The 12,764-nt window shown below is 46.7% G+C and overlaps 2 protein-coding genes across 2 annotated transcripts; one reads left to right on the forward strand and one right to left on the reverse strand.

Annotated features, from left to right (window-relative positions):
• The first annotated feature begins 469 nt into the window (after positions 1-469).
• Positions 470-2,951, forward strand: LOC125510873 (NAC domain-containing protein 86-like). Its single transcript, XM_048676150.1, has 3 exons — positions 470-1,085; positions 1,637-2,362; positions 2,463-2,951. The coding sequence occupies exons 1-3, from the start codon at positions 929-931 to the stop codon at positions 2,585-2,587; spliced, it is 1,008 nt and encodes a 335-aa protein (XP_048532107.1). The 5' UTR covers positions 470-928; the 3' UTR covers positions 2,588-2,951.
• Positions 2,952-7,479: 4,528 nt separating this feature from the next.
• LOC125510865 (serine/threonine-protein kinase BSK2) lies at positions 7,480-12,424 on the reverse strand. Its single transcript, XM_048676140.1, has 10 exons — positions 12,137-12,424; positions 11,750-12,006; positions 11,518-11,653; positions 11,012-11,145; positions 10,675-10,780; positions 10,263-10,348; positions 9,545-9,733; positions 9,298-9,456; positions 8,551-8,664; positions 7,480-8,232 (listed from the first exon to the last, which is right to left on the reverse strand). Exons 1-10 carry the CDS (start codon positions 12,222-12,224, stop codon positions 7,981-7,983), a joined length of 1,521 nt encoding a protein of 506 aa, XP_048532097.1. The 5' UTR covers positions 12,225-12,424; the 3' UTR covers positions 7,480-7,980.
• Positions 12,425-12,764: the final 340 nt, after the last annotated feature.

Here is a 12,764-nt window from a genome sequence, read left to right on the forward strand (position 1 = left end):
GAATTCCGAAAACCGGTACGCGGCCGAGGATGATAAACTTAATTAATCAACTTAAGCCAAGGGGGCTAAGCACGGATCTTGGTGACAGCGGAATGAACCCATATTCAAAACCAAAGCCCATATGAAAACAAAACTGCACTTTCGAACCTCCGCCCGCCGCCGCCGCTGCTGCGCCTCAGGGTTCAGAAAGAAATGAATAACGCATCCTGATCATCGCGTCGCCACGATACGCCCTGCACACGGAACGGAACGGCCAGGCACGTTTGGTTAGTGGTGAATTGCCCAAGCAAGCCGCGAAAGAAAACGAAACGGGAAAAGAAGTGCGGATTGCGAGACGGTTTGGCGGCGGCTTGGGCGCGCGACAAGCGCCGGCGGGGGTTTTGGAATGGCGTGCGCCCGACCACCTTCTCACCGCCTCTCCACCCTTTTCCCGTTGGCTTCTCCTCCTCGTCCTCTATATAAACGGCACCATGCCCGTCACTTCATCCCTCCCCAACCTCCTCTCCCTCCTCCTCAGTCCTCTCCAGCCGTCTTCGCCTTCCTCCCGCCCGCCGCCGACGCCTCTGCTCTGGAGCTCGTGACCGGAGGATAATGAGCGTGAATCCTGGAGGCTGCTACACCGTATTCATCGCCAACAAGAGCTTCTACTTCTGGATCTTCCAAATCTTCAACAGATACGGCCTCCTCTCCACCTGACTCCATTCCGCCTCCTGGATTCTAGATCTCTAGTCCTGCCTCGAGTATTTGTGATCGGCAGTTGACGCTACATATACACATACATACACACAGTTATTAGCTAGTCACAGCGCAAGCTTAAGTAGCATCATCTGCTCCTCCTGAGTTGGGTTGGGCTGGGTTACTGTTGGATCGAACTGCCCAAGATATTTGAATTGGCTGCAAGTTTCACACAAGCAAGCAAGCAACGAGCATGGGCACCATGACCCTGCCGCCCGGCTTCAGGTTCCGCCCCACCGACGACGAGCTCGTCAGCTACTACCTCAAGCGGAGGGTCGACAACCTCAAGATCGAGCTCGAGGTCATCCCCGTCATCGACCTCTACAAGTGCGAGCCATGGGAGTTGCCAGGTACGTACATACACATGCATCTTCCATCCGATTCATTCTGTATTTCAACATGCCACACATTCATTCATGCTTCGACCGACAAAAAAAGTGTTCGAGAGAGTTGAATTTTACCTATGTCAAACCGCATGGTGTTCACCTTTCTTCTCCCCTGAATAGACAATTTATTTGACAAGTAATAATTTGCCATCATCCTCGAATAGCATAATTCTTTTAGAAAAAGAATCTGCCCTCCAAATTGCTTGCTAGCTAGCCAGCATACATGAAAAGGGACTTTGTGAAAGAGGCATCTCGCCTCATATATTCTCCATAACTTAGGCCGGTTGCAGATGAGTCATTTTCCCGCCTTTTTCCCAAAGAAACTTGTTCTCCAAATCACCACAGCCACCCCTCTCAATTTTGGAATATTCTCAGCAGCCAATCACAGTAATCAGCACACAGTTAACTCTGGCATAACCTTCTCTGCACTCAACTGTACATAGCTAGTTTGTACAGTGGCCAATGTGAATGAGAATGCTGAGATTCAGAGGTGTGTGCGTTTGATGATTCTTCAGAGAAGTCGTTCCTGCCCAAGAGGGACCTGGAGTGGTTCTTCTTCGTGCCGCGGGACCGCAAGTACCCCAACGGGTCGCGCACCAACCGGGCCACCACCACGGGCTACTGGAAGGCCACCGGCAAGGACCGCAAGGTGTCGTGCGACGGCGGCGCCGTGTGCGGCGTCAGGAAGACGCTGGTGTTCTACAAGGGCCGGGCCCCCGGCGGCGAGCGCACCGACTGGGTGATGCACGAGTACCGCCTCTGCCAGGACCTCCTCCACGGCGCCTCCAACTTCATCGGCGCCTACGCGCTCTGCCGCGTCATCAAGCGCACCGAGGCCGGCCTCCTCCACGGCGACGCGGCCGCCAAGGCGAGGCCGGGCCACCGGCAGATGAGCAAGGTCGGGAGCAGCTCGTCGCTGGTCACCACGGACCAGCAGCTGGGCTCCCTCACGCCCAGCCCGCCGCGCCTCGACATCGTCGGCAACGCCTTCCAGCTCCACAGCTCCCCCTCTCCCCTGTACGGAGGAGGAGGGGAGGTGGTGTCCGGCATGGGCACGCCTCTGGGGTTCCCGCAGCAGGACGCCGCCGCCACATTCTTCATCGACGGCGACCTCGCCGGCGCAGGCGAGACGACGCAGTCGCACATGCCCTTCTTCGGCGACATGGGCGTGGTCTCGGACCACGAGCTCAGATGGGACACCTTGCCGCCCTGCGCCAACAGCACCTTCTCCACCACCGCCGGTACGCGCACTGATGCTCTGCCTCACGAGCTCGATCAATTCTTGAATCCCCCGTCGCCATTTCGCGCGAGTTCTCAATGCATATGCATGTCCTTCTGCAGGCGCGATGGAGCTGTGGAACCCGGCGGCACCGAACGCCGCCGCCCCGATGCTGTGCAGGGAGGCGAGCGACGACCTGGCGGCGTTTTTCTCGTCCTTGGACGAGAACAACATGGTGGTCTACTGAAGCTCTCGTTTCACACCCAAGAAAAGATCGTAGTAATTTCGGCAACAGAGGAAATAATTCCAGAAACCTAATTGCTCTCGGCAACGGCGGTATATTTTCAGCCAGTGTACGGGGTCGTATACCGTATGATATGTAAGAGTACGTAGTATTGCTACGCGCGCGCGTGTGTGTGTGTCTTGTACAGTTGTACTCGGAGTGACGGCCTATTTTAGCACTGTCTTCTCTCGCTGTGGCACGACACTTCCATCTCTTCCTTTACTGTGATTCAGTCTCTGTACTAGCTGCTGCTGCTGCTGCAATTTACGCAGCAATATGTTGTGCTCCCATTTCGGGCGATGTAAAATTCCCCATTGCTATTATACAATATATAACCTTCTTTAGAAATGGAGGATACATCATCATCATCATCATCTATTCTAACAATTCATGACCCTATGATTCCTATGTACTCCCTCCGTTCCGAACTAGTAATTCGGAACGGAAGGAGTACATGTTTGGTTAGGGTTACGTTGAAAGCAAATGGTAACGTAATGAGGTTACACTACATTGTGGGTGTAACGGGGCTTTTGCTAGTTTTGTCTAGTTGACTCACGCAACAGGAACAGAGAGAAGGACTACATGCATGTTAAACAAAAAAAGGAGAAGGACTACATGGGAAAATGATGAGGTGGATGAAAGAGAAACTTGAAAGAAAAAAACTTTGCATTCTCTTTTTCTTTGGTGAAAATAGAAATAAAGATTAAGAGATGATCTCTTAGCAACAATACCTCTCACCATACATTTAATCATAGTATTTGATTACTAGAGATAAAGATTAAGAGATACTATCTCTTTACTAAGATAAAAACGTTTTATATTTAGAAGCAGAACTATCGTGGAAAATATATTAGAAGCAGAACTATCGTGAAAAATTTATCATCTCTAAATTATCGTCGAAAATTGATACGACTTTCTTATCAATCACTGCACATGCCCTAACAACCAGGAGCGGGTGTGATCGATTCTGTATAGCACTGTAATTGGATTACACAGCTTCTGATTCCAGCCCGACTCAATCAACCAAACCAAACGCAGGTGACGGTTTTGGATGGCGCTGTAATCAGGTCCGGCAAACACATCCATGGTACTGTATATATGCATGGAATTTCTGCACAAAATTGTTACAATAACTGCAAAGGAATCCTGACTCCTGACAGGGAGGATGCGAATATCAGTCTCCTGTAGAAGGCAAAACAGAAACGGCTTGGACCAGAGTGGTGTGCATCTGATGGCGTGGCGGTGACTTAGCATGGCATGAAGTCTGACTAAAGTGCAACCGAAGGGGGAAGAAAAGAAAAGAGCCAGGAATGATTGACAGGAAGCACATATGCCCTGTGCTGGACGAGGAAATGTGGCCACCGTCATTCCAAGAATCACCCCATCTTAAAGAGAAAAGAGGCTAGAGGACGGCGCGCTCCATTTTGCTCACAGATTTTAATCGCGTAGCGCTCTTTCCCGAATGCTAGCCTTTATTCTGGGCCTTTTGAAATCTGAAAAAGAAGTGAAAATTTTTGTTGTCATGCTATTCCATGACAGTTCTTTCCTGGTCTTATTCATTCAGCCTCTATGCATTGGGTGCCTCGGCGGTAGGCTTGTCCCATGAATCTGTCCTTTCATACTCTAGAGCATAATGATTGTCAGGCTTGTTTGGTTCAAAAGATTTTCAAACAAATTTTGAAGGACTCTAACTCTTACTAGGAATTCTTTTTTCTACATGGGTTGTTTGATTCACATATCAGAATTCATAGGAATTTTTCCTCACAATTAGTTTGTGCTAGATTTCATAGAAAAATTTTTACACTCCAACCTAAGTGAAGAATTGTTTTTTTTCATGCACAATCAAATAACCATGCAATTTTTTAAAAAAAATAGAAACTACTCCCTCTATAAAGAAATATAAGGTCTTATATTCTTTCTGTCCGAAAATACTTGTCGAAAAAATGGATGTTACAAATATTTCTGGACGAAGGATTATTTTTTAAAAAGGGAGTACTATATAGTTCTGTAACTTTTTACAGACAAACACAATTCTGTAGTGTTCAATATCTAATGACTTTCTATTGCTGTGGTTTTCAAGAAGAACAAATCAGCCTATATAGTCAAGTTCAGGGATGAAGTAGGGAAAAGATCCAGAACGGTCGAGTGTCTCGTCCTCTTTCTAACCACTTTTAACTTATCACGGGACTTTCCACTGTTACACTACGAAACTTCTACGAGAAATGATATTGTTTTTAATGTCAAAAATGCTTCTTTTTTGTAGGTTATTTTTTGTTGTACGCATTCATTTCATGCATGGTGTACGCTACAACGAGCGAAGTACCAACCGCTATTTAAGGCGGTGTGTACGCTATTGAAGTAGGTGGTTACAGAGGTTTGTACCCAACATGAATGGTAGCATAATCTTCGGATCGATCCACCATCTATTTCGACATAGGCATAGTATCGGTCTATGGACTCTACTGTTGCTGAATTGTTGGTATTTTATTTTTCTGTTTGTCAGACTACTAATGTTTGACTGTGTGCATCCTAATTATGCAGTGACCACATGATACTTTTAATGTTTTGTATCCGTTAAATGTTACATTTTAAGATAATAAAATCACCTTTTTTGAGAAAAAGAACACTAGTACGAACTTCAGCCCCTCTTTTGGCTGTACGCACTACGCAGTATTCACCGGACCCACATATCGCATTCACTTTATTTCTTCTGACCATTTTTTTGTTCTTTTTCTATGCAAGTGCCAAGTGAGGACAAACTACAGATTTTTCCCATGGGGTACCTTTCAACCTTTCCCCCCTAGACTAGAGTTGAGCATTTTTCACAAAGTATAGCTTTTCTTTATTATAAGTTAAAAGAATTTGAAGATATGTTTCTTAAAAAAAAACTTCTGATCTATTTATCTTCAATCATCATGGTTGTACAACGAACATCAAAAATAGCAAAAATTATATCCAGATCCATGGACCACCTAGCGACGACTGCAAGCATTGAAGCGAGTCGAATGCGCGCCACTGTCATCGCCCCTCCCTCGCTGGAGTCGGACACAACTTGTTGTAGTAGGCAGTCGAAAAGTCGTCATGCTAAGGCCTCATAGGACCAGCGCACTAGAATAGCAACCGTCGCTGATGAAGAATAACGTAGATTAAAAGGATCCAACCTTAAGACACAGGAACATAGACGAACAACAACCAGATCCGAGCAAATTCACCGTGGATAGATCCGCTGAAGACACACCTCCACACACCCACCAACGATGCTAGACGCATTACCGGAACATGGTTTAAGCGGGGAGACCTTTATTCCATCTTCAGGGAGCCGCCGCAATCCCGCTTTCTTAAGTAGGGCACAGACCTTAACAAAACTCAAAGAAACGACTAACAATGAAGTCCTCCCGCCGGCCTTGCCAGTATCCACCACGCCCCATGGCCTTAGAACCACCGGAGACGAGGCGGACCAGCGGCGGCGACGGCCAGAGGCACAAACCCTAGCTTTTTTGGAGGAGGAGACGGTGACGGCGTCCAACTTAGGTTTTGATTGAGTCACGGGGTGCAGAACTATCAAAGGTATGTTTACCAAGCAAAAAACTTCCATGCCACACAGTTTTTTAGAGTTTCAGAGATGACAACAAGACCTACCTAAGAGCAACTTCATGTACCGCAAATGTCCTTTAAGGTGTGCTCTGAAACAAATTTACGGTATCACGCATGGCACAGCAGAACAGATATGCTAAATGATACTGGAAATTTAAAACGATTTTCGCGCTACAAAGCTCACCACCGAAGTTCATCTACATTCCATAGCATAAAAACATAGCAAACTAATTTATTAGAGCTAGGGATTGCCAGCTCATGACTCGACGCCTAGGTATAAGGCCTCGGCGACCTCCGGCACGCATTAGCAAACGTGTGCTCTTCCTTCGCCGCCGTGAGCTGTTCGGCGACGCATCTTCTCCGGCTCTTCAGCACGACGAGGAGCTCCTCCTCCGCCTCACGGCACCTCTTGGTGTGTTGCCAAAGAGCATCACTGAGCTCGAAGAAGCGAGCCCACGTGCTCTGGCCATCGTTGCGGGAGAGTCCTCCGCGTTCTAGCGCCTGCTTCAATCACCATGGCTGATGGCTCGATGGCAGGCCGGCTAGAGCTGCCGGCCTCCGCATCGTGCCGAGAGCGCTTGCGCAGCGGCAATCCGCCTCGGCCCCCACACCCGCGTGCCCCTCCAGTTATATGGATTAGCAAGAAATGGATGGGATCATGTGGAATCTCTCGCCGAAGAGACCAAAGGAGACGACAAAGGGGGGAGGATTGCGATCGAGGATATGGAGCAAGCAAACCCTAAAACGCCCCCGACCCCGTAGATATAGCTGCAGAGGGGCAATATGCAGGCCTCTTGTAAAAAAAAATAATCCTACACCTACGAAGACTTACGAAGGAGTTACATAACTTTCCCCTCAACATAACTCCCTCTTCCTGATTTTAAGTGGGGTGGGCCCCCCCTTTTCCCTAACCCCAATCATACTATGCCATTTGGCTAATTACGTAACCATTACGTTAACCTGTTCGTAGGTGTAGCATTACCGGTAAAAAAATTACAGGCCAGGCTAGATATAGCGTTTCTGCTCAGGCCCAAAATGCAAAAAAAAGGCTAAAACTGCCAGATTTATGCAGGCCGGCGAGGTTTGCGGCATCTGCTGGAGTTGCTCTAAGTTCTTTCTTCAACTAACAAAACATTGGTTAATGCAAGTTCATACATCGTGGTTCAGATGCCAGAGGACACGCTGACAGAATATCATCTGACGTGGCCAAAACAATCAAAGACAAGCAAGGCACTGTCTGTCCAGAAAACAGGACGCAGGGCTAAAAATGATCTAACATTATTTTGATGCAAATCACCACCAATTCATTCAATAGAGAAGCAGCAGACGAGGAAACATGGTCGAATCAAACGGAATTCAGATGGCTCTGGTTTATTTTCTCTCCAGCTAATCACAAGGAACAAACCCCCTCTGTTCCCACACAATCGTCCAGCCATCCAGCATAAACAAAGAAAAGGAGAAACCGTTAAGAGATCGTCACCTTAATTACAATCTTCTCTCCCACAGGAGCACCGCCACGCAATGATCAGCGAAATCTTGCCACCATGTGGTGCAACTCATAAGCCTTCTGCCCATTTAGATCTTCCAGGTCACGACAGCGTCGTTAATCGACATTTGGGGGCAGGGACCGCGAATTCGCACGATAAAACAGTGCATTTCAATCCCACTCCTAGCAGTTCATCAGACGTCCCAGTGAACACTCATCATTGTACCCTTTTCTGTTGAAAGGCAACAACAGTTTGGAGGAAGCCGTGGCTTCGTCCCTAACCACGCCAGCTGTTTTGCTTCTTGGCCTCAAAGGTGGCTCCGTCGTTGAGCATGTCCTGTGCATCGGTTTCCATTCCAAGCTTTGAGAGAGCTAGGGCTTGGAGGTAGAATGCAGTAGGCCATTCGGGCATGCAGACCTGGGCCTGCATTGCGTCACGTAGCGCAAGCTCCGACTGACCGTTCATCAGGTAGGAAAAACTCCGCCTGGCGAAAACTGTAGCTGAAGGTACTGACATCATTCCAACTAGCTGCAACATGCAAATTAGCTTGTCATGTTACAGGACAAAAAAATGAAGATCACAAACAAAATAAAAAATGAAGACCAAAAAAAAAATTGAAAGCTTTGGTAACATTGTGCATCAGTTAGAAAGTAGAATTCCTTAGTGACTGCTTTACTGGCAGCACTTGAGGTAACATATTGAGGGCCAAACTGCTTATGGAAAATATATTCAATTAGTAGCTATTTGGCACAAACAATCATGAAGCAGCAGCATATTGACATTGCAAAATTCATGAACTTGGATATCCTAGTTAAACATAAGAACAGAGAATTTAAGTGATGTTACCTTTGAATAGTAGTCAATTGCAGTCTTGAAATCCTTATCTCGAAATGCAATATCACCAAACTTCTTTGTGTTCAGCATCTCTTGCACTTGCTGAGTCCATTCTTGAAAGGACAACTTCAGTTTTTACAGCAGCATAAACATGCACCAAATAAAACTAGCTTATCTTAACAGAGCAAATGAATGAGATTTCATAATTTCTAAATACTTGAGCAAATGGGAATAAGAAAAGAGAGGGGAAAAAAAGCATATGACATATTCTGTGCACAAGAAAAATAGCCAAAAAGGAGTTTAATAAGCAAATGTGCACAACAGCATCCTAAGTTTAAGCCTGACAAAATACTCGGTTATCCAGTTGAAAATGATTGCCTTTTTAACTACAGACAAGAAAGAATTATCAGTTATTGATGAAAGTCAGCTTCTCTCGATACAGAAGAGAAGATATCTTAGATGCATGATCCCCACTGTATATGCTAATTTCATCAAAGCATTTTTTTTCAATTTAATCATGCAATGCCAACATAGCTAATCATATGTAATTGTAAACTAGCATAGGAAAGGTGCAGGAAGCCATATGCCAAAACAAATCAAGTATAGGACCTTCAAGAACAAGTTAGCAGTTAATTTGAGAGAGGACTAGAAAAATGCCAAGTTGACACAAATCATGACAAAAGGAAAGTTCACCACATAAATGATGACCTAACAGCAGGTGTATCATAAATGAGGAATGATACATGAATTGTATGTTACCTCATTTTCTGCACCTTCATCGTCTTTGTAACCTGTTTTGAGCAATATATCATGTACTGCTGTAAGGTCCATTCCGGCACATGCCTTTCCAAGTGGAGAAAGAATAGTTGGTAAGACCGACGCGGTTTTTGTAATGCCCATCAACACATGCGATGCCACCTAAATTATGATTGATAAAATAAGTGAATTGTGTTACTGTAGGCAACACAGAACTTTAATAATCCAAAAGATGGTTGAAGCTGCTTACCTCCTTTTGCTTCTGAAGAGGCCCAACAGAGGACAATAAATACTTTATATTGGGTCTGTCCCTAGCTTCAAACTGCAAGCATTTTGATGCAAGATCAACTAATTTTGAAGCATCTTCATTAGCATATTGCCCTTCTAAGGAGGAATCCATCAATAGCAGTATGTTCTTTCCCCTTATCAAATCAAGTGCCTGTAATTCAAAACAAATGACGTGAGAAATTCACTGGCATGGCAACAGTGATAGATGGCAATACAACAACCTAGCATAATGCTGTTATGTTCTTTGAGCTGCACTTGGCTTCAAGTATAAGGGTATGTTTGGATGGTGAACAAAACCAACCATACCATCTTTTAGTCTTAGCCAAAATTTTGGCTCTTGTTTGGATGGTTACCAATATTTTGGTATATCTGTGCCCTCTAAACAACTCCTGTTCACTTTTCTGGCAAACATTGGCCAAAAAAAACATGGACAACCAAAACCCTAAGCAAAATTTTGGTAGGGTTGGCTTCGGCTCAAACCAAACACACCCTAAGACATTCCAGACGAGATGGTTATGTGCCCTGCTTATTATCCATCAAGAAATCTAGTCCTTAGCAGATTCAAGCTAATGGTTCAAAGCTCATTTCAGCTTCCAGCGTGATAATTAAATAACAGTATGGTACTATCCACGATGCAAGGAACTGATAACAAGAAAAGCGAAGATTGAAATGAAGCATACATGACTAGGAGGAATGTGTTTCCCACTCAAAAGATCCAACAGAACTGTTCCGTAGCTATATATCACACTCTCAGCGATGACTCTGCCTGCCATTAAGGAGTCAAGCACAAATTATTCAGTGCAGTCCAAAGAACACGTGCTGAGCAGTTCAGGAGTAAAAAGAGAAAATGCGATCAGTTTATCACAACGACCCACAACATACCTATCATCTGATACTGAGGGAACACAGAAGTGTTTTTAAAAGATAAATTCAATACAGGTTCACAAATTATCTCTGTGGACAGAATAAGAGTGCTAATCTTATATCTAATGAGCTTAAAATAAGTCCACATGTTCACTTGTAAATTGTAATGGATAACACCAATGGTATTAGCTAATTATGAATGTGGAGGGATCATGTGGTCATGCGTACCCGTTCGTAGGAACTCTGGCGGAGTGTAAGCCAGGTTAGTGCTATAACTTTTTCCGTCGCGGCTGTTCTTCATTAGTCCAAAACTTGACAAGCGAGGATCACCTTCCTGATGGCAAACATATGTTGTTCATGACAATGAGAATTTGCTCAGTAGCTACAGAGGTCAATCAAATTTCATAAAAAGTTTCATGAGAAAATTTTCATGTTCATGTAAGGAGTAACAGCAGCTATGATGCAAAAGTCAGCTGCAAAGAAGTAGCCAAACTAGATTTCCATCAGTAAGGTGATCCTTGCTTGTCAAGTACCTATCGAACCAGACAGGCAAAGCCATGCGTACCTCATCAAAAAGTACTCTGTAGGCATTCAAGTCATGATAGATTTTCCTGTTCTCTGCATTGCAATGATCGAGAGCTTGTGCAATGTAATGTGCAACCCTCAACCGCATTTCCCATGGCAACGGCTGCTTATCCCCTGCAAAGAGCAGACCAAACTCCAGTCAAACAACAAAACAAATATAGCACCACATGGTATGTATGGTAAGCATCTTCATATTTGAAATTAAGTCATGATTATGATGATTGAGGTAAAATCCAAAAAGAAATATAGCAAGAGAGAAAATGCAGACACGCCCAGATGGTCCTGGCAAATTAACCACATCTGTTTATGCACGAGACAGCAAGAGACAAATGTGGTAATGGCAGAGGTGCATTAAGCTCTTCAATCAATGCAGAGGGGGGTCGTGTTTTGATCCAACCTCCACGGATCAAGTAGTAGTACGTCAGACCCGTATCAACAACAACTATAGCTAACTGGACATGGATATGAATAGACAGTGACACGTACAGTGGAAGAGGTGCTTGGACAATGTGTCGTTGGGCATGTACTCCGCGACGAGCAGCCTCTCGTCACCCTCGGCGCAGCAGCCAATGAGGTTGACGAGGCGCTTGTGCCGCACCTTCCCCACGCCGGCCGCTTCCGCCTGCAGCAACCAAACACGTGAGATCCGGAACGGGATCCTCGGAGCAGATACGCACAAACAGACAAGGCATTTGCATTGGGGCGCAGGGGCGCGTACGAGGAACTGCTGCGGGTCGGGCCAGGAGAGGCGGGAGAAGCGCTTGACGGCGATGAGGCGGCCGCCGTCGAGGCGGCCCCGGTAGACGACGTTGGGCGCCTTCTCGCCGCTCTCGGAGACGATGAGGTCGGCGCTGAAGCCCTTGGTGGCGGCCCGCAGCTCGGCGAGCCCGAACTCCCTGAAGACCGGCACCGCCCGCTTCGCCCCGTCCTTGTCGTCGCCGTCCGCGCCCGCCCCGTCCGCCCCGTTCGCCGCCTCTTCCGTGGAGCAAGAGGGGAGCAGGCCAGATTAGATTCGTTCCGGACACGCGCATTCGCTGGGGGGTTAGGGTTTAGGAGGCGGCGGCAATGGCGGCGGGCCCGCCCGCCTGCCTGCTTGCTTGCTTACCGGGATCTGCGGGGTCGTCGGGCGGGAGGGCGGCGTCGGCGTCGGGCGGCAGCGGCTTCCCCGCCGGCTTGGACTGGAAGCACCCCATCGGAGATCTGCTAGCCTGCCAGCGAATGGAACGCAAGCCGTGGAACGGAGGTGGGGGAGGGAGGGAGAGCGTGTGTGAATGTGGACTGGTGGAAGGAGGAAGCAGGAGAGGCGAGTGTGGCAGAGTGAGGTCACTGAGGTGGGAGGCAGCGCTCCGAGAGAAGCGCGGCGGCAGCAGGGCGGGGCAGGGATCCGCTGGGTGCGCACCAAACACCGCGCAGCAGCCGTACGCTGCTAGTACTGTGTAGTATAACTTTTTTATTAACGGAAAAAGGAAGCAGAAAACATCATTCGAATCAATAGAGTATTTTCCAACCACGAAAGAAGTATCTGCTCTTCTGTCTATTGTGTGTTCGTTCAATCAGATCTGAATCAAATCGATGGTTAATGATGAACGAGTAGGGACCGACCGACCAAGTAATGCTGTGTGCACAGAAGATGAATAAGCTAGGCCGGTTACAGCGGGGAGTAACTTATACTAGCGTCATGCATATGACACTAGTCTAAATTACTATCTTTATAATGCAAAATAGCATACTAT

Source organism: Triticum urartu, chromosome 1, assembly GCF_003073215.2.
Source record: "Triticum urartu cultivar G1812 chromosome 1, Tu2.1, whole genome shotgun sequence".
Classification (NCBI taxonomy): Eukaryota; Viridiplantae; Streptophyta; class Magnoliopsida; order Poales; family Poaceae; genus Triticum; species Triticum urartu.